The 22,831-nt window shown below is 42.5% G+C and overlaps 1 protein-coding gene across 1 annotated transcript in view; it reads right to left on the bottom strand.

Annotated features, from left to right (window-relative positions):
- Positions 1–22,831, bottom strand: part of LOC144786174 (voltage-dependent T-type calcium channel subunit alpha-1H-like) — a 1,055,750-nt gene that overhangs the window by 381,035 nt on the left and 651,884 nt on the right. Inside the window, exon 9 of the mRNA XM_078665169.1 lies at positions 236–387. Within this exon, the coding sequence (XP_078521295.1) occupies positions 236–387 (152 nt within the window). The remainder of the gene's footprint in view (positions 1–235; positions 388–22,831) is intronic.

The raw sequence follows: 22,831 nt of genomic DNA, 5'->3' as shown, positions 1-22,831 counted from the left end.
CACCCCTCGCGTTCCATCTGCCGCCACTTCCTTTATGTCAGGTGGCATCTCATGAAACGCAACCTAGCAAAGCCGCAAACGTATATCTGGCGCGGCCCACCGCCTTCTCAGCAATATTACAAGATTACAAGAAATGATCTCCTAAAGCTTGCCATTACAAGACAAGGCTGTCCCAAAAGCCTCTTGGACTCACAGCGACATGGCACGTGAAGAAAGGAAAGTGGACTATACTGACCTGATGATGACGATGATCCCGTCGAAGATGTTATAAGGGTTTTTGATGTAGCCGAACATGCCGAAGGCCAGAAGCTTGAGAACCATTTCCAGGGCAAACATGCTGGTGAAGACAATGTTGCTGATCTCCAAGGAGGTTGTCAACTCTTCAGGCTGCAAAACAATAAGGCAAACAATCATTGTTATGTTCCATGTGAACTTTGACCTTCAAGCTTGTATGGATTTTATATATGAAAGAAAAAAAGAATGATAAACCTGTGGAAATAGACATGTCTATAATAGTACATTTCTGGAAGTAGTAGGATGATGCCTACCAGGCAAGGGCAGTGATACATTCAAAAGCATTCTCCCAACCAGAAGATAACATGCAGTTAAAGAAAGAATCAAATATTCAAAGTCATGTTTTAAAATATGATAAGACAAGTTAAGCAAATGTTAAAACTTTCGGATTTATTGAAGACTATTACAATCACGAAAATTAAATGAAAGACCATTTAAGACCTTTTAAAACGTTTTGGGCACGCTAGTCACTCCATGGTAGTGCCAGAAGCTTACTCAAGCCTTCAGCCTTACTAAGCTACAAGGCATCTAAAATCATCTCCTGAGAGCCTAGTGGCTCTTCATACACATAAGATAAAAAAAAAGAGTTATCATCAGATCTCTTCAAGTATAAGACTCCACTGGCAAGAATGCCCACCTCTCTGATTGAAACTTAAACAAGACCTTCTAATATTCCAAAGAGGCTCCTTCATTCAATGTATGATCTGCATTTCCAGGCTTAGGCTGGGTTTTAAGACCCACCTTCCTGGGAGCCCAGATCAACCAACAGCTCGAACATCCTGATTGGTGACACAGTCCAAACCATCAGTCTTCTCGGATGCAACAATGAAGGCTTTTCCATCTAAGGTACACTTATGAACATCTGAAACCTACTTTGGGATGGCTTCATTTGAATCATCCTGGACCCTACCTACCACTTAGGACTATTCACCTAATGTGCTGAAAGGCAGTGATTTTGCATCTCGTGTCCCGTTACAAAACCCCAAATGATTAAATAAATAAAATATTGATGTAAATGAATCTCACGTGGATGCTGTGAAAATCTGGCATATATATATTTTTGGGGGGATTGTGGGGGGCAGTGTTGAATATCACCTTCATTGTGGACATGGAAAGGTGTTTCTTTGTTTCAAGACAAGTACAAATAAAGGGCTACTGTCCTTTTTTCAATGTATTTATTTTAATTTGTTTACCTATCCTTACAAGTGTCATCTATCAGAGTGTAGCCTCCGCAGGTGGTGTTTTAATTGAGAAATCAGGTAACAGGGTCTGTTTCAAGGAGGGCTTTATCAGCTGTGCAGACTCCCTCGTGTTTACATTAAGCCTTGACGGTGGTACATTAATGAAATGTTTTAAATAATATGCAAAGTTAGATTAATTGATTCAGGAATGTAAAGTAAAATATAGTAAAATCATATTTCTGGTATATATTCACTATGAAATCAGCGAGGTGACTTGCTTGCTTTACAATTCAATCTATGTGCTATCAGGTATATTTTATTAAACAATGTAGCAATGGACATTACACTGTGATTTTAAGTCACTACCTCTCTTGTCATCACACTGGTTAACCTTCACCAGATATAAACCCATGTTTGTCTTTTTATCGCCAATACCTATTCTGAACTCATGCATAACAATGTGCTCTTTTCACATATATGCAGCATGCAGTACATCTGCAGTGGAAATTAGAGGCTTTGTAGGCACTCGATTTGTTTCCTTTTCATGGAAATCTGATTTTCTAAGAGAATCATTTTATTTTCCTACCACCTTTATTAAAACAGGAGTTTTTTTCCATACTTTTGTCACCACTCCATCCTAAATCATTCAGGCGAATGTTTGAAAGTATAAGTTATTGTGCAAAAGGCAAAGCATTTTTTAAATAATTAACAACATGACTGTGGGTGAGCACCTCATTCATATTACTTTTTTCTCGCCACACCCTAGGCCCTCTTCATAGACGACCCTTGGCTGTTCTTTCAGACGCCTACTTTAGGTACTATTTATAGTGGTTACAAACTAGCAGAAGCTGTAGAATTTCTGCATGCATAATTGATACCTCCACATGGTAAACAGATTGAGTGAATCACCTGTCACTATTCCATGCTGAGTTTTGGGCTTTTTTCATGCAGAAACTTGACCTAAATATTGAAAAAGTTTTGCAAATCATGAGCCATGTCCAGAGAATTTTAATAACTCTTTAACCGCTACCGCGCTACCGCGTTTTCCCGCTGTGCGCTGGAATTTCAAAAAAGCGCGGTTTGTGACAAAGCCAGCTCGTCATCCGCGTAGCGCAGGTAACGCCCATGACGAGCTGGCTTTGTCATCCGCATCGAGGGGGTTAAAATATTTTGAACTAAGTGTGTGTACAGTTTGAGGTGAGGACTGCGAGAAGGAGGCTGAATGCCATTCAAAGATCTTTGTAGAAACCTTCATCTGAAGAAAGGTGATGGCACCACAGCCCTTATGTCTCAACACATTTCTCCATTGACACAGAATGTGTAAAACCCTTTGCTATATCAGGCCCTAGAATCCTACCCCGGTCTCAGCTTGATTTCTGGCCAAGTACATATTCGCACACGCCAACTATTCAGCAAGCGTTTGAACTTGGAGCCTCTTTTCGTTTCAAAAACAGAATTTGTATTCCAGAATTTGTGTTTCCTTTCTGACTGACAGCACCCGCATTGACTGGGGTCTTTAAGCAAAGCAATTACAGCCATTTATTTTAGCTTGACCAGAAAGTAAATTTGTGGATTCGTTTTCCCAATGATTGACTTTTCCTAGTGCGAATGGTCTTTTTTATCAAAAAAAGCAAAGTCCTGACGATGGTCTAACGGACAAAGACATTAGACCGAAACGTCGAAAACTGTTCCTGATTTTCCTGACCTACAGCCACAAACAAGTCAACAAATATGTACACCAACCCATAAGAACAGAGAGGGAATAATATCACCATCGTTGTGACATCATGCTGGCTACTCCTCCTTTATGTGACATCACATTAGGGAATAATTAACATAGAAGGCATTGCTGAGCAACGGGTAGAGCTACAACCAGGCATTGAAATAATGCCTTTGTCTGAGTTTATTATTCAGCATTTTGTGTCACTTTCATAACTAATTTCAGACTGGTGGAACGTCTGAGTTCAGACAGCTGACATATGGAACTGAGTTCCTACTAGAATAAGAAAAGCTCACCACTGTCTCCGATTTTGCAGAAAATTAAAAGCATTGACCTTCCCAGGAACATGACTACTCAGTAGCAGCTGCTACGGATCGGGTGTGGTGAGCTGTGAGTGGGGGGAGGGTGGAGCGAGTGCGGGATGGAGCGAAAAAAACAAAACACTTACCTGGCCCAGCCAGTCGCCTCCTCTTCTCCCTATTGCCGCCGGCTGCAGGAAAAAGCAAGAACTACCCTGGCTCTCCCTAGCCAATCACAATGCTGCAATGCAGAGTTGTGATTGGTCTGAGCACCCAACCATGGCACTCAGAGAGGACTGGGAGGCTTTGCATGTTCCTCACCAGGCTATGTAAAGCAAGCCTGGTGGGGAATATGCCAACTGTGCAGGGCTGTTTGGCTAGCTCTAGAGGACACAGAGGGCCAGGCAGTCATGAGCACTTAAGGAGCGCAAACCACTCCTCTCCCTGCTCTGGACAGTCGTGCCCCACCCGAGAACCACTCACTTCAATTTGAAAAATAAAATGGTAATACCGGGGCATTATCACTTTATTTTTCCTCTTTAAGTCAGTGGGGCGACGCTACTCTTCACCTTGACGGACGAGCTCCCACTGTGACTACTACGCGTTGAAATGAACTCTTAATTATAAGGTAGGTATTTGCTTGTGTGACAGTCTGTTCTCATACTCTTCTTCAAATCCTCTTGCCTTTGTGCAGTGGCCCTTCTGCTCCAGGCTTTGAGCCCTCACACAGCTCACTCAACATCTCCCTTATGGGCCCAACCACAGCCAATGCCCTTTCAGACAATGGTAGGCAATGACTTACCTGAAGCAAAAAGGAGAAGGCTTCGACCCCTTACTAGGTGCGCCGTGCTGTATGAATATTACATCAAATTATGTGTATCGCCTCAGGTAAGGCTGTATGACAGAGCCTCGCATGCATTTACCCTGCTTGCCTTTACAACATAGTCACTACTCCGACTGTGACATTAACATGCATTACTTTACCACACAAGTGGTTTGATTGTCGTGTCTTAGCGGGTGCTGGACTTGGGAATAGTGTAAATTACTATTCCAACTCCTGTCTATGCAACAGTAGGGATGTATGACATTACAACCCATGCTTTTACCACGCATGCTTTTACATCGCAACTTTTACAACGCATACCATTACAACGCATAGCGCTTTGGGGTGCTGGATAGTGAATAGTTTAATTTACTATTCCAACTCCAGTCCCCGTGGATAGTAGGGAAGGTGTTGGATAGTGAATTAAATCTATTCCCTATCCTAGAGCGCCCCCCAGCGCAATGCGTTGTAATGGTTTGCGTTGTAAAAGTTGCAATGTAAAAGCACTGCGTGGTAAAAGTTGCATTGTAAAGGATGTTTCCCAACAGTAGGGAAGGTGCTGGACTTAAAAATCCAACACCAGTCAAACAACGCGCCCCTAAAGCAAGTTTTGTAATGACTAGCGGGTTAAAAGAATGCGTGGTAGCGGCGCAGTCGGGGTAGTGACTGCGTTGTAAAGGCAGGTCGTTGTTGTGACTGTGGGATAAAAGATGTTTCCACCCTGGTAATTGTGTTGCTTCCTTCTTCTCCCGGAACGGTCATGAGAAGCTGTGTAGCATCTTCATGTAAAATGGGGAAATTATTACTTCAAATGAGTTCTCAGAAATCTACTATAACCAAATCCTGATCAGAAATGTAACATATTTTCAGGGAACAAACAGTTGTGCATTGCTCTGGTCGGATTCTTGACTTTGTTTTCGAAAAAATCTTTTGCCATGTATATTTGAGATTTAATCTGACTATTCATGTTACCTAAAACTACCTCAGAACACTGACGAAAATAGAAAAAAAGAAACAAATCTCTAGGAATTCAGAATATGGTGAGCCTAGGTGTATAATTCTTCTTCAGTCCCAAACTGGAATTGTGAATTAGTCAAGTGCCTGTTTCAAAGGTTTAGTACTTAGGGCCTTCGATATTGAGTCTTAGAAGTGACTAATTACCGACTTCAAAATATTTATGACAGCGCCAGTGAGCGTTCTCCAGCAAGATTCTAGGCGGGCAGTCGCAGAATAAGTAGAGAAAAACCCACATTGCTTGTTTTTAAGGATTTTCGCGCTCTAAATATGCATTCAAAGAGAAGAGAACAAACAAAAGTTGAGTTGAACATCACTGAACATGGTTCGATGACAGCGGGTCATAAATGAGTCGAAAGTATGCCAAAGGTAATTGAAAGTACATGTTTGGGCAGTTCTAAACTTCAGCATTCCTTGGTCGGCCTGTTCTGTTCAAGTAAGTCTTGTCACTTTACTATTTTTACCCGAAGCTTGGAATATTTGCCATGTTTATATATTTGCAAATTAACCCCTAGAGGATCCTGTTAAGCTGTGTGCGTGTGTGGAATAATGCAGAGGCGACCGTCAGCTTGGTTGCTGCACTGTGTTGTGCTAAAAAATATTAAATCTGCCCATTAATGTCATATCATGAACTTTAGAGGATCTGTACTTGTGGAATCCTTCTTCCCAGAGTGGGGTTACAGCTAGCCAATCATGGAGGCTGGGACATGCTCGGTAGCAACCTCAATCCCACCATCTTTCAGCAGGGTCGGACTGGCCGTAGCGGGCACCGGGCGTTTCACCGCAGCCGGCCAGACTCAATTGCGAGGGCCGGCTTGCGTACCCAATCTGGTCCTGTTCTTTAACGTCTTGCATCCCTGCTTCCATACCCGTTCTAGAGCAGGGTTCCCCAATGTTAGTCGTGGAGGGCCGGATCCATGTCAGATTTTTAGCACATACACATATAGATAAATGTAGTTATCTTAAAAATCCGGCATGAATCTGGCCCTCCAGGACCAACATTGGAGAACCCATTCTAGGGAACTGTGATTAGAAAGGTGAAGGTGAAATTATTGCCACACACAATGGCAGGTGGCAGGAAGCTTGGCATGAGGCATATTTACTATCACTAGGTGGAAAATCTGCATGAGTAAATGCTGCAGAAATACACATTTCTAAATGCAAGTTTTTTTCCTCCATAAGCAGTGCTTTAAATGGAAATATAGAAGTGCATGTACTCACTCTTTAGAGTACCAGTTTGCTCCTCAGAATTGCTGGTACGCTACCATTAAATGTATTGCATAAGTGCTAGGAAGTGCAGGTACTTTCCCTTTCAAATTAAGGAAGTGCAGGGACTCGGTACCGGACAGTACCTGCCCATTTAAAGCACTGTCCATAGATAAAGTATTGTGTATTTAGGTACAAATTTATTGAGGTTTGTACGGTGCTCGCACACTGCTTTGCAGAGCTAACAGCAACAACGGGTCAACTTTGGCACACCAAATCTATTTTGCACTGAAAGTTACCATGTGCACAGCACCCGTACCGCTCTGCACTAAACCCTGTTAATGTATGAAACGAGGTGGGTGTTGGAGGTTAACCAGTATAAAAACCAAAGGTAGTGGTGCACAGCTAGATGTGCTACATTAACGTGATCCGTCACACAGAACATCCTGACTTGTCGAGAACACTGCTGATGACGTCATTGGCAGGTGAGTATTGCTAAACAGGGTGCTGTACTATTTTATGCCCTTCATGCAATGCGGAGCTCCAATATGCACACAGTGCTCCACTGCATGAAGAACACTAAATTGGAACCCCTCACCCTAGTTCCCTGTGATGAATGAGGTGTTCTTTTCCCTTTAATGCTTTTACATCTGCCTCTAATAGGAGTATTTTTAACCCGTTGGCTGCTTCCACTTTTTTGCGGCAGTGCGGCCGTTTTAAAAAACGGGCGTGGTCGCATCGGCCATTGGCCGACGGCAGCACCAGCGAGGTAGTGCTGCCGTCGGCCAATGGCCGATGGCAGCAGCCAACGGGTTAAGTGTGTTCCCAGGGTTTGGAACAACCTGCTAAATGTTTGTAAATATCCACAAACGTAGTGGTTTATACCCCCTTTCACGCACTTACCCCCAAAAATTTAAAGTGACACATCTAGTTTGGACATATGTGTGAGATCAGCAGTCGTGTTTAGCTCTGAGTCTACATGCGTGGCTAGGCTAGAACACTGGGAGACCACCAGGACTGTGCTAGAATATGAGAACTAGAGGGCAAGCAAGGCTAGGAACACTTGGAGAAAACAGGTCTCTGTTTAGTTGTTAATGAGCGAATGTAAGAAATTTAGTTAGTGATTGACTGGGGTGTGTACCCTGGTCAAGCACCAACCACAATCCTTGTCAGGGTAACACATAAGCTAACTCCAAAATAACCTTGTGCTCAATCCCCTAGTAGCTTGGCGCAGAGCAGTCAGGCTTAACTTAGAGGTAATTTGGAAAGTATTTGTGCAGCACTTCAAACAGTAAAACAGTGAAAATACCACACACAAAAGGTCCCACACCAGGTCACAAAAATAGACCAAACTTTAATAAAGAAAACAAAATCAAACTGACAAAAATCCAATCAGTAGACTCAGTTACGAATTTTTAGAAGATAAAAATTAAAAATAGCGGTTAAAAGCATAAAGTGTCAACTGCAGCTATCCGGTCACACTGGACGAGGTCAAAGTCGAAAGTTCAGACCGACTACAATGGAGTACAGGTCGGATACAGACCCAGATGAGACCTTCTGAAGTTTTATATTCTCAAGGTGTGTACCAAGAGTCCCGCTCTCATTGGAGATGGTCGCAAAGAGAGCATCGCAGGCGGCTGTTGGCTTGGTGCGAAGAAGAGGCTGGAAGTTGTGGATGGGTGGGCAGGAGCTTCATGTTGATGGTCCCTCTTGTGTGGTTGATGCTGCAGTGTGAAGAGTGGACTGGGGGTAGCTTGCGCTGATTTTTTGTGCGAGCGACGTGATCTCATTGTAAACGGGCCAGCTAGGGGTCACGAAGAGCCCAAAAGCTTGAGTTAAACTCGCTGAGCCACACCAACTGTCCACGACCTTAGGGGAACCAGTTAGAGGTCAGGAACTAGCTGCAGCTGGGTCCAAGAGTTGGTTGGGGAGCTTTATGTCTCTGAGTCTAAGATCAGGAGGCCAGCAGACTAGCCCTTGGAATCACGTTGGTGTCCTTGGTTCAAGATGAAGTTGCAGGTCAGCACAACGGGGCAGCAGTTAATATAGAGCAGCAGTCGTGCAGAGTGGCAGTCCTTGGAGCAACACAGCAGTGCTTCTTCCTAACAGAGTATCCACAGGTCCAAAAGAGGACTGAAGAGTTGGTATCCGAGGTCCAGTATTTATATCCAGTTGTGCCTTTGAAGTGGGGAGAAGCTTTTGGAGGCATGCCTTTGAAGTGCACAAGTACCCTGCCTTCCTGTCCCTGCCTCCAGACTAAGTACAGAGGGTATACAGCCCTTTGTGTGGAGACAGGACACAGCATATTCAAATATAAGTGGGACTTGCCCCCAGTTTCTCTCTCCCATCCTTCCAGTGATGGCCCATCCAGTCACACCTAAGCTAACTATTGGGTGTGGCTTTCTAAGAGGAATACACAAAGCCCAACTGGCAGCCACACCCAGTAATGTGACCCTGAGACAGGCTGTACGCACCAAATGGCTAAGGCAAGATAATGCTAACTTTCAAAAAGTGGCATTTTCAGAATTGCTAATTAAAATCCAACTTCACCAAAGTTAGGATTTTAAATTGTGATTTCAGACACATCAAACAAGAACCAGATCCATATTCCCATTTGGAAATGACACTTATAAAAATGTAATAAGGTAATTCCAATGTTATCCCATGGGAGAGGTAGGCCTTGCAGTAGTGAAAAACTAATTTAAGGGTTTTTCACTTCCAGGACATGTAAAACTTAGAAGTACTTGTTTCATTTTTTAAATACATGGTACCGTGCCCTTGGAGCTGTCCAGGGCCTACTTTCGGGGAGATTTATATGTATTAAAAAAGAAGGTTTGGACCAGGCAAAATGTTGATTTTGCCAGGTCGAAATGGCCATTTAAAACTGCACATACACATGCTGCAATGGCAGGCCTGAAACATATTTAAAGCGCTACTTAAGTGGGTGGTACAATCTGTGCTGCAGGCCCGCTATCAGCATTTAATTTATAGGCACTGGGTGCCGGTAGTGCTACTTTACTAGGGTTTTACGAATCAACTAAAAATGCCACTTTGGTATAGGCCAATTCTATCATGTGTTAAGAAGAGAGCACAAGCACTTTAGCACTGGCTAGCAGTGATAACGTGCACAAAGTCTTAAGGCCAACAAAAACGAATTCAGCAAATAATAGGAGGAGTGAAGGCAAAAAAAAATCTGGGGAGGTTCCTGTAGAAAGGGCCAAGCCCAAAAGTTGGAAAAAGTCTTGGTATACCTCAAAGAATGGCAGGGTCGTTTAACTGTGTGAGTTTAGGCAGGAACCCATGTTGGAATGAGGTTAGGAATGAGTGGGTGGACGTCAAAGGCTTGTTCGTCAAATTCTAGTACTAAGATCCATGCCCCGAGAACATGTTTACTAAGTTGGATTGTTCAACAGGCATCTTTAGAACCCTGCTGGAGACCTTAAAGAGAGAGTGAAGGCTGCCTCACTCTGGACGTCATTCCTATTGAGTATAACACAACTGTGAACCTGGCCACATACCCTTATTAAAGTGATCTGTAAGATCTTCAGGGCCCTGGATATTCCTCAAAGCTTAACCCCAAGCTCTAGAAGTGCGTGAGCTACAGGTGGTACTTGAGAGCCACTTCATTTGAATATACCTATTAAGAAATAAAGGTAATGAATCATTTTGCATTATATTGTGTTCTGTGTCAAAATGAGGTCACGGAGTGACTTAAAGCAATCTATAAACAAGCACTGTTAAAGCCAAGAGCTTTGGTACTTCTATAGACATAAAGCCTTTACAGAAAAGGTATATAATGGTCAGCACTAGCTCACCTCACACACAGAACAGATGCGGCACAGAAAACAACACTGTAAGGTTTTCTCCGACCAGGGTACAGGCAAGAGCAGCGCAAACTGCACTCAGGTACAGGACGGATAGAGAAATGGAAAGGGTGCTACTAGCTTTCCTCCCAGCAGAGTTCAGGTGCTAGAGGGATAGCCATGCAGACTCCTTTCACTCATGTAGCAGGCATAGTACAGGCAGCGCTTGAAATGGAAAAATAGAAGGGCCGGTTCCCTGTACCAGAGTACCTGCTTGTTTCTGAGACGTGCCGGTACTCTCCAATTAAAAGTATTAATTCACTTTTGAGAAGTGCAGGTATTCTCCCTCTCAAAATAAAAAGTTCTGGTACTCAGTCCCGGTCCATTTAAAGCACTGAGTAGAGTTAAAATACCCTGCAACGGCCAATCATCCTTCGTTGAACGCCACAAACAGACAGCAGCAGGCTACAATTCACTCACACACAGAGCACCTACAGCACAAACCTCCTTCACCCAGGCATTCAAAAAATAGAAGGCAGTGGAAAAGTGTTTTTGTCTTCTTGTTCCTGAGCCACACCATTGTTTTAGAAATAAATTATTTTGGTAAGGACATTGGGGCTTATTTACAAGGCCCCTGCGCCACTTTTGCATCACTTTTCCCATGTTAAAAATGACGCATAAGTGGTGCAAGGGCCTTGTAAATCTACCCCATTGTTTTTATTACTGTGTAGCATTATTATGAAACCTCCTGCTGTGCTTCCCAATTTGCTAAACGTCTTCATTGTTCACATGATGTGGCTAGTCGATTTGTAATGGTAGGCTTTCTTTCTAGGTTCTTTCTATCTCATTGGCAGGTGTAAGATGTGAATACATTATAGCTAAGACTGCTGGTATGTTGTTTTGTCAAAATGCGTAGAGTGTGCATTCCCACACAACTAATCACAGTTCTGAAAGTACTTTAACACAACATATTTGAGTTGAACATGCAATTTAACTATACATGTTTACACACAGACTACTACCATTGCTTTTGCTGCACATGCGGCGACTTCCCAATAATTTTCTGGAGAATAGCGATTTTTAAGAAATCGCTATTTGTGAATAGCAAAATGGAATGTAGGTAAAAATTCGCAATTTTTTTGAGAATCTCTAACATTCCTTATTATATGAGTGTCCCATTCATTCCTATGGGCCAAAAGTCCATAGGAATGAATGGGGATACATTCTCAAATTGCGATTTTCTGTGTGAAAATCACAATTTGAGAATTGCAATTCCAAGGGTGCCAGGGTGTCCAAAGGACACCTGTTGCACCCCTGGAATGTGCCTGTAAGTACATGTGGCGCACATACATGCCCTAAGGGCATGTCTGTGCGCCACATGGCACTTTGAATTTTTTAAAAAAATGAATTTTTGAAGGAAATCGCAAAATACCATCTATTTGAAGTAGGTGGTATTTTGCGATTCCTTATGCAAAAATCGCAATTTTTAAAACACCCCTACATAGCATTTAAGGAATCGCAAAATTGCGATTCCTTAAATGCTATAAGCAAAATAAGGAATCGCAATTTTTGCGATTCCTTATTTTGCTAAGTGGCACCTACATATCAAAACGCCGTTTGTGATTCGCAAACGCCGAAATTCGCTGAATTTCGGCGTTTGCGAATCGCAAACAGCTACCTACATATGACCCCAAGTGCCTAAAATAAAATGTGCATTAAGAAACAAAATAATGGTGGGTACTCCTCTTGCTGGGTTAAATCACTTGTTTTGGAATTGTAAAATGGAACGTACATACTTCGCCTTCTGACTCTGATGTCTTTTTGACTGAGTGCGTCACCGCTAGTAAAATAATCCTCCCGTATGAATGACATTTGAGCAGTTGGGTTTGTAAACCCATGGAGGGAATGTGTAACAACAACTCATGGACAGGGTTGGATTGGGATTAAAAATCGTCCTGGGCACGCTAAAAAAAAGGTGTCCCACATTTGCATATTGTCTTTCCGCAAACACTGCTTCCGCGACGTTTTTTTAATGAAAAGAAGGCTGGAGGGGGGGGCTCTGAGAGAGGCAGATTTTCTAAACAATACTTTGATTTTTAAAAAATACACTGATTAGTTTACACTGGTGAAACACACCTGAATACAAGTGAGGCCACTTCTGCTCAGGCCCCCTACCCCGGGCAATCTGCACACATCGGGTCAGCCCAGCAAGAAAAAGGGAGTGACACCTCTGCCCGTTGATAAAAGGGAGGTAATGGACGCTCATCTGCCTCCAGAAAGGCCACTCAGGCATCCACTGGGCCGCTAGGGGCATCCGAACAACACAGACACTGCCCACATTCCCAGGTTGCCCAAAAAAGCAGCCCACAGCTGGAACTCAGATACCGGCCCCATGGCCATTCCCCGAGTTCCCACCTTACCAATACGACCCTGCTCGTGGAGGTTCCAGTGGCATAGCAAGGGGGCGCGGGCGGCGATGGCAGGAATCTTCAGCGACTCCACCGCTCTTTCATGTGGCCGCCACGAGCAGCAAACGTAGGGGCCGCCAAAGGCTGCAGAAGGCCTAGCTACCCCACTGAGATGGCCCCACTCCTGGTTGAAAGTTAACAAAAATGTTTTTATTGATCAAGCAGCTCTCGCACTCCCAGAAGTGCCAGCCTGAAATGAAAATGCTGTTTGAATGTTGTCACTTAGGTGAGATATGTAGAATGAACTGTTACTGCAGTGTTCACTGACGGGCCACTCATGTCGTATGAGTTTCAGCCAACAGCATCCTCAATAGGCAAAGCAATATGTTGGTTCAAACAAATAGAGCAGTAGTGTCAATGACATTGAAAAAGGATTGCAATTGAGACGGGGTAGAGACAGGGTAGAGAGACCACTGACAACACTAGGCTCTCAATTAGGCCTTGGCATAGGGAGACTACGACCTACCTTCGGTCGGCACCAGCATTCACTACCCAACTGCCAATACCAAGACTGTGGTGAAAACAAGGATAGTACCAACCTGATGGCGTTTTCCACGTCTATGCCAGAGCTGCAAGCCCTCCCAACTCCCACCAGCTGGTCAGCCTACTGATTTTGGCTTGGCCTGGAGGGATGGAAAAATGGGGGCTGTGTGCAGTTGAATCTGCAGGAGGCTTTTGCTTTCTCTAACCCAGCTGTCTTAGGACAGCTGGGTTAGACAGGTTTAACGTGTGCATGTGTGGTGTCATGGTTCCATAACAGGTCCAATACCCCACCTACATATTACAAGCTAAATAGGCCAGGTGGCACCCAACCAAGTTGGTTAGACCTTCGTTCACACTTAACAAATACGATAATTCAAGGATATATCAACAATTAAGTTGTGCCTATTGCAAAAGTTTAAAAACAACCCCAGCACTGATGACAGAAATCAGAGTGTGATCTGCAACAGAATCATTGAAATCAGGGTTGAAAGGGAACCTTAATGCAGAATTACAACACCATGCTAATGGCAAAACGTTCTTAATGTATACCAATGTACAGCACTTAGGTCGTAGCACTACATAAATGAGATATACATCATAATGACGTGTGCCATACAGATGACTCTATCATAAACTAACATGAGAGCACATCATTTTTCCTCCTCCAGTCTATTAGTTGCAGTTTTCCTTTTCCCTCATTTCATTTCCTGCTTTCCTGTAGGGTTCTGCCAGCCACTCCGCAGAGTAAAGGGTTCTCAAGTGGCCAAAAGGAAGCAGAAAACAAGGAATGCCTAATAAAAAAAAATATATACAAAAAGTTAACATAACATTGCAAGAAAAGAATAATGTCTCAACTATGTCCCCTTTCAGTGTGTCCTTCATCACTGGCAGAGCACGTAAGGTGGGCCCTGGGCAGAGGAGAGCGATCCGCTCTCTCTGTCCGGGGAGTATGGGCAGTCCTTAATTTGAGCTGGTGGTTTCCAGTACTCAGCACCAGCACTCAATTGTAAACACTGGAGCTTGACAGTCTGCCACAAGGTGGCACTGTGTAGCTGATTTAGAGATGACCACAACAACAGTTAATTATTAGTTCAATATACATTCAAAATTAATATTACGTGTCACCCATGCCATTCTTTTAGCTTTGGGGGCCTGAAATAGTCCGAACTGTCACACTGTGAGTGTGATGGTTAGTAGTTGTGTTAGTACTGTCATTGGCATTGCTGGCAGGGGCAATGTGTGGTGCAAGCTGCAGTGACTTTCTTATGTGAGCTCTGGCACTTATGTTTGTACAAATTTAGCACTGAGTACGGGGCATGCTAAGGGATCCTGTCTGACTGCTGGCCTCACCCACCCAGTCAGGACACAAGTGGGTATGGCAGAAGAAAAGTTACATTTTCTTCGAGTGCTGACATTCATACCTCCCTATACAAGTGAAGTTGAGGTGCTATGGTTCAGGGAGGGGGTTGGGCGGCCATGTTTGTATAATGTTATGTAAGTAGTTGTCACTAGCAGCAGGCCAAGAAATTGCACAAATTGGGGTAACGGCGACATATGATGTAATGATTAAGGCCAGAAAGTGGGGAAGAGGCACAGATTGGAGAATAATAATGGGCAGCAATAGGCCTGTAGCAGGCAGACTAGCCAGGACTGCAGAAGATTTGAGTGCAGAGGAGAAAAGAAAGGGGTCTGAATGCATGGGCCGGTATAGAAGAGATGAAGAGGGCAGGATATGAGTATGTCAAGGTGAGGAGAAATAAGCTAAAACAAGGATTGTGGTCATTGTTGATTGAAAGTGGCATATAGAGTATAATGTTAGTTTAGTGTCCAGGGAATTACAGTTTACATGACATTAGTCAAATGACTGTTTTCCAAGCTTAACCTCCTTCTGAAATAAAGCAACCTTTTTCACACACTAAAGATAGATTGGGTGATTATTGTCCATTTACAAACAATATTGAAACATTCGTCTGGAGTATTTTTTATTTTTAGACCAATACCCTATGCCGTTCATATGCATGCATGTCTGAATAATTTTCAAGGACAGTATAAAATCAAATATAAGCTCACATAGTTGTGAATTTAGGCATGCAGTGAGAATGACAGTTTTTTTTACACCTCACATTCATTCAAGAATAAAACTGTGATTTTAAGTGGGCCTGGGAGAAACTTCCATTCCACCAGCGCAATGTAGGGATAGGCTTGTTAGGCATTTTTTTTTTTAAATCTCACCATTCTCCACATGGTGTAATTATGCTGCATTTACAGTAACATTTTAGCTGGAAGAACAACAATCTGTGTATTGTGTACATCTTTTAGTGAGAAATGCTTCCTTGCGTCCCAAGTAGACACGAGGATGCGTTACACGCTAAAATATAGTGATAAAAGATGGTTTTGCATTTTGGGTAAATGTACCTTTTTTATTTTATATAGTCTTTCACGGAATTGCACAAAAGCAAATTCTACACACCCCTACTTTTTAATCAGCGACTCTGTATGAAAATATGACCCAGCGTCAAAACCCAGGGTACAGGCTCCTATTATTATTTCTTTGTTTATTGTGCCCTAAAACTGTCAGGATTATGTTTTTTTTTAATTCAGTATAAGCTGAGCCCGCAGGATACATGACCATGATGAGCACACCGCAATACTCCCATTATGCACCGGAAACAGGCGCTTTGCTCCTGGACATGTTTACGTTTTTCGCTCTTAGTATTTTTTTTATTTTTCATAACTGGCAATTACCTCCTGGCATGCTGCAGGCTTCTGAACGGCCATCTCGACTCGGCCGCTTCTAAAAAGAAAGAGGACGGACTAAAATGTAACGCTAATTATCGCGAGAGCATTGAAGAGCCGCGTGACTCTCGATTTAACAAGGGGATTCCAAAGTCAGCTAAAATAGGTGTTGCATAGACAGCCAAATGTTGCCTTGCATTGAAACTGCGCTGCGCCTTTCGTACAGAGAAATGTGTTAGGCTTTTTAAGCCCCATTATAAATGACACGTCGGCACTTTTCAATATGTGTGACAGGGAAAATGGGATCTCTAGTCTATAAAACTAGTATATGTTAGGAGGGGCCATTGTTGAGTTTCACAGGGAAGCCAAAACTGTAAAAAGTATATTATTAGTATTTTTACTGGGGTATCTATGAGATACAGTGCATTCCTGTCCTTTTCCCTAGCGCTGGCGCACAATGGGCTACCAAGCGCCAACGCAGGCACTGTTGCGCCATGGTGCAAGGGTGCATGCGTTGCAGGGCTGATTGATTTTGTGCAGGAAGGGACATCTTTCTGTACAAAGTCAATCAATTGAGGTGATTTCCTATTTCTATGTGTACATCACAATGCAGTACACATAAAAAGAGGAAAAAACAAGGAGAAATGAAAACATTTCTCTTTGTTGCACCTCCCTAACGCCACCCATGGTGTTGTGTTAGAATCGTTTGCACTTCCGGAGATGTACACGCCAAACACGAGAGGAGCGCCATTAACAGTTCGAGAGGCCCAAAATTGAAAAAGTGGGACCAATTCTTAAATTAACACAAGAACAGCGTTTTTCGCAAATTGACGCCTTATTCTCGACGGCTCCAGCAACACGTGAGAGCATCTGAGTGTATTATTATGCTGTAATGACAAACAAGAAAGTATAATGAAATCATACTATAAGAAACCAACGAATATTGTGATCAGCACAGCAATTAAAGACTATCAAGTATCCATTGATACCTTTCAGATATTGTGATAAAGAAACATTTTGGGCCTGAAGAAGGTGCTAATATCAACTGAACACCGAAACGCCGCGTAGACTGTTTTTAATTGTTTCTTAATGATTGTTTTTAAGATTTATCTCCTAAAAGAGATATAAACTGTATAGAAATTAGTTTGTAACCCTCAGGGAGGCATTTTAATGCGATTTTTTTGAAAAGAATAAACTGTTTTAATTTAATATCCTTATCTACGCATTGCTGATTAATCTTGCAACATTTGTTTGCCTTTTTCAAACTACAACATTGTGTGTCCCCCTCAACTTAGAGATCGATCTTTACATGTGTGTTTTTCCTAGAAGTATGTGTTTCGGGTTGTCTTTGATATAGTAAAACAACCCAATTGGGTCTGTCCTTTTGTCTTGCCTACTGACCCCCTCCCTGCATAATAAAAAGGCACCTTCCTATATTTTTCCTGTGTGTTGTGTTAGAATCGGACATCCAGAGCTGGCAGAACCAACTACTTACAAGAATACCAGCAAACTCTGGATATTAAACTTCCTGGGAGAGAACTTAAAGCTGAAGGACAGGCTGCATTAAAAAAAAACTTTCTTTAAATGCTATCACAGGAATGGTGATTGGTTGACCCCAGCAGGCCATTATGCGAGTGATGACATCCAATCTGAGTGAATTGCAATTTGCCAACCACCTCATGAATATTAATAAGGTAGGTCGAATTGCAACCCGACTCGACCTATTGTTACATAAGGTTGGTCCGCAAAACTAGCATCAATTCACAAAAAGTTAGTACAGAATTTCTGACCACTTTTTGCAAATCTGTCCTGGGTCTACTTCCAGGGAACTACAGAGCCATAGCTGCAAACCACAGCTCCATTCTCAATGATGCACTTTTGCCAAAGACTTCGGATTTCATGAAACCGGGCACACTGCTCTAGTGTGCGCCAGGCACACCCAGTTAAGTATTTGTGTGTTGGAGAGTGGGACAGTCCAAGGAATCTGTAATTTGATAACTGATGTTGATGTGACATCTGAAGGCAGTGTCCATTCACTAGATACCTCTTCCAAAGAAGTGGCACGTTCCACTACTTGCAAAACACCCTCTGTGGAGGAAAATGTTCTTTAACCCCTTCGGCGCTGATGACGAGCTCAGCTCGTCATCAGTTGTGCCGCTCGTACGCTGATGACGAGCTGAGCTCGTCATGTAACACGGCTTTTTGAAACAAGCCGCGTAGCGCGAAAATCGCCGCAGCGCGCATGCGGTTAAGACTGCTTCTCTTTGGTGTGTTCTTTAGTTTTCGCTGAAATCGTTTGAATGATTTGAGTGGAGGTATGTCTCTTGTTTTGGATGAAAAGTGTCTAGAAAATAGAAAAATAGAAAGGACTCACAGAGCTGTATTTAAGGGACCACATCAGCCAATGTATGCCTAAAAAAAATCATAATAATGTTGCAAGAAGTACACGGAATAGCTGCTGTTAGGTAACTGTTTACAGCACTGACAAGTCCTAGCAATTCCACACATTTTGTAACCAACTAGGTTAATGGACCTGCTGCTAAACAGCTTTGCACCCTTATTTATAAAAGAGACTGCTATCACAACTGTACCCTAAAAGTGGTTGCCCTTTCATCAGAGCACATGTAAATGATATCTCAACTACTCTAGGGGTGAAAAGCACCACACAGCAAAAGGGATGGATTTCCCCACAGTACCCTGTTAGGCTAATGCACCTGCTTCTAAAGTCTTTAAAAGTAAACTGTACCTGTATAGTGCCATGCGCAGGGCTAGGGACCACTTAGAGTGCTCAGGTACATTTTGTGTTTAAAAAGTGCATTGGTATTAGTTATTTTGCTACAGGGGCAAAAAGAAGTGAGAGGGAAGTGCAGTTACTAATAGATCACATCCTCAGTATGGAGGTTCCATGTTTGCTTTTTGATAATTTGTAGTTTTATTCATTCCTTCAAAGAGTGATTGAGTGACCAGCTTCCCATCTAAGCTACACTCTTTTGTGAATGTTCTTTAGCAGAATTCTTGACAGGAACTATGTAAAAGTTGATTATAAGAGATACGTTGAGTTATATTAGCTGTTTATTAATATATATTGTGCATTAGTAATCACAATTATGATTCTAAAGTGGTTAACTTTTCTTTACTTTGCACATAACATATAACTGAACACACTCACCTGACTTATCTTTCATATTTAGTGCTGGATTTTGAGTTGCCACCAGGTTACTGTGTCACAAACGCGGTGGATAGTCCGTCCGCCATATTACAAGTGCATTATATCCTATGGCACGTCTAATAAGGCCCGTGGCATATGTTATATGTTTGAGATGGAATACCCGTCAACCAAACTCTAAATTAGACTTCAATTTCTGCTCTGTCCTCAGTGCACCTTCAATTTTGCACATCTAATTTCTATGGCAGTCACTTGTTTCCCTGAAACTGGGAGATAGACCAATTTTGTGAAAGAATTGAATGGATTGGGAATACTTGAACTTTATCCGCCGTGCCTGAGACTGCTTCTTGTGTTTGCATCGAAAACATCCCTAGAGATGTGGACAAAGAAGACAAATAGAGTGGCATCTCAGGCGGCTTCCCCTGACACAGGGCTCAGTGAACACAAACACCTTCTATTATTGTTTATTCCTTTGTCAGCAGGAGCAGCGGGCAAAAGAAGCAGATACAATTCAGTAAAAGTCAACGGATTGTTTGTTAAAGTCAAAAAGAAGTATGTTCATGTCATGGCGTAAAGAGAAATTGAAGTCTTGCATAGTGGGCAAAATACTGGACATTTGCGATGACGCGTGGGAGTTGAGCCGGAGTATGATCTAAATCTCTGTCGATGTACTTGACGACATGGCTCTGAGTCCAGGATTTTTATTGGATCAGTGATGGATCAGCAGAGATGAAATCTTCAGCGACTCCTTGAATTGATGGTAGCGGAGTCTTAAAGTTACGATAAATCTGCAGGCCCTGTTATTATAGACTACACAGCCTTTACAGTGACCTGCTTCTTCACCTGTCTTAACATTGGGAGCCAGATTATATCACAGAGGAGGCTTGTGAAATCCACCACAGTGGGCCAATTAAATACACCTTTTAGTTTGTATCGCTCATTTTGTGTCAGTGCTCTATTTCCAGGTGGATATGTTAAATTTCTTTCCAGTGTGGAAGTTTATCAGTCACTGAGATATCTTGGTAATAGTTAATCTCAGTTCGTAAATTTGTCCAGTCACTGTCCATTCCTTTTTTGCATGCACCATGCTCTCATTAAAAAGCGGTTATAAACAAAAGACTCCGGAACTGCTCCATTCCTGCCTACCAGTGGAAAATGTTGTATAGATACAATGGGGGAACCCTGTGTCCCTCAGAACCTGGGTAAGTATAAGTAAAGCTACAGTGGTTCTGTCAGGGAGAAAACAATTACATTGCATATGTTGACGAATCTTGTTACCAATATTATATATGACTCTCTGCTTAACCAAAATGCTGGAGAGTAAAAGTGGGCTAAATCACAGCACGCAACAAAATGAATATTGGAACACAACAGTACAACAAAGAACTCCAAATTGTTTGCAAACATTATTATTTGCTATTTTTGAGTTTTTCACAAAACATATTGAAAATACATTTTTCAAGGGCTGTCAAGGTGAGGCACAATTGTAAAGTGACAAGTGTTTCAAAGTGACAATGGGTGCCCAGTGCTGATGGTGCAGTGCATATATACAAGAGTGAAGCTATATACAAATTAACCCTGGGCGTAGTGTGCGGAGTGGGGCTCCGCGGAGCTACGCGAAGTGGGCGCAAAACTACGCCCACCCGCGCACTCCACGTAGCCCCACTCCGCACCGCCCGCCTCCCTCCCGCCCTCCCTAAATACTGAAATAAAAGGATAGAAAGCGTTTAAAAACACTTACCTTGTCTGCCGCGTCCCCGGGGCTCCCTCTCGCCGTCCCGCGATTCGCGCCGCCACCGATTCGGATACTAATGCGCATGCGCGGGCGCCCGCGCATGCGCATTCCTCATGAGAAATGCGCGGCCGCCCGCGCATGCGCATTAGTATCCGAAATGGCGGCGCAAATCCAGGGACGGCGAGAGGGAGCCCCGGGGACGCGGTGGACAAGGTAAGTGTTTTTAAAAGCTTTCTATCCTTTTTTTTTAAGTATTTAGGGAGGGCGGGAGGGAGGCGGGTGGCGGCCGGCTACGCACCGTCTGCGGAGCGCGCGTAGTGCCGCCTGGCTACGCCCGCTACGCAAAATGCGTAGGAGACGGCACTACGTGCACTCCGTGCACGGAGCATAGCTGGCCACCCACCGTTAATACAAATATGTACAAGTTGAAGAATGGTCAGAATAACAACGAAGCCAATATCTCTGGTTGTGGCGGGGCCACTCATTAGAGTGCACCAAAAGATTTGTTAAGACTGAGCTATGTGTTATCGTCGACGTTCCGACCCTGATAATGCATTAGTGTGGTGTCATAGCGGGTCTTCTTCAGGACAAAAAACAGCCCAGCAAGTGGGTATCCCTAGGCGTCCCTCACTGAGTGGAGGCTGCTAGAAAGATCTGCACTTGTCAGGAAGGCTCAGGTAAGTGTAATCTCTGAGATGAGGTAAAGTGAATAATTTGCCTTAAAATAACACAGAAAATTTGTGCCCTAGGTTGAGTAGGAAATGAATCAGGGAAACGGGAGATAATTCGAAGTAAATCCAGGCATAAAGTCCGTGGATTTTAACGCTTCTCACTCAGCAGGACGGATCAGCGACTAAATATTGAGGGACACAATATCGAGTGTCCAGAATATCGAAACAAAAATATTGAGGGACATAATATCGAATACCTATCTACAAACAGGTAAGTACCAAAATATCGGGTAAGAAATATCGTTGTTAAAAATATAGGTTACTAAATACAGTTTTTTCTAAATATATCAAAACTAATATAAAAGTAATTAAATAATAAACACAATGAAATAAAACATAGTTAAAATAATGTAAAAAAGCTTAAAATGGTAAAAATAATAAATGTAATGTAAACATATATATATATATTTTTTTTAACATATATATATTAACTTAATAATATTAAAAATTATTAATATTCTTAAAGATAAATATTTAAAACATTATTAAAAATATATTTACATATTTATATAAATAAACATATATACATTTACAAATAAATAATATGCAATAATGTAAATAATGTTAATATTTTTATGCAAAATTATATTTTACACTACATTAAATGGAACAATAATAAAAATGTTGCATAGCATAGTAGTCACACTACAACAAGTGCAAAAGTATAGAATATGTTGGATAGCGGGTGGGCACAAATTACTATTCCCACTCCAATGATTGGAACAGTAGGGAAAGTGTTGGATAGCTGGAGAATACAAATTACTATTCCCACTCCAGTGAGTGGAACAGTAGGGAAAGTGTTGGCTAGTGGGCGGGTAAAAATTACTATTCCCACTCCAGTGAGTGGAACAGTAGGGAAAGTATTGGATGGCGGGAGGGTAAAAACTACTATTCCCACTCCACTGAGTGGAACAGTAGGGAAAATTTTGAATATGCAGGATGGTAAAAATTACTATTCCCACTCAAATTAGTGGAACAGTAGGGAAAGTGTTGGATAGCGGGAGAGTAAATATTACTATTCCCACTCCAATGAGTGGAACAGTAGGGAAAGTGTAGGATATTGGGAGAATTAAAATGACTATTCCCACTCTAGTGAGTGGAACAGTAGGGAAAGTGTTAGATAGCGGAAGGGTAAACATTACTATTCCCACTCCAGTGAGTGGAACAGTAGG

Source organism: Lissotriton helveticus, chromosome 10 (assembly GCF_964261635.1).
Source record: "Lissotriton helveticus chromosome 10, aLisHel1.1, whole genome shotgun sequence".
Taxonomy (NCBI): domain Eukaryota; kingdom Metazoa; phylum Chordata; class Amphibia; order Caudata; family Salamandridae; genus Lissotriton; species Lissotriton helveticus.
The sequence above is the reverse complement of the archived record's forward strand: the minus strand, read 5'-3'. Positions and strand labels throughout refer to the sequence as shown.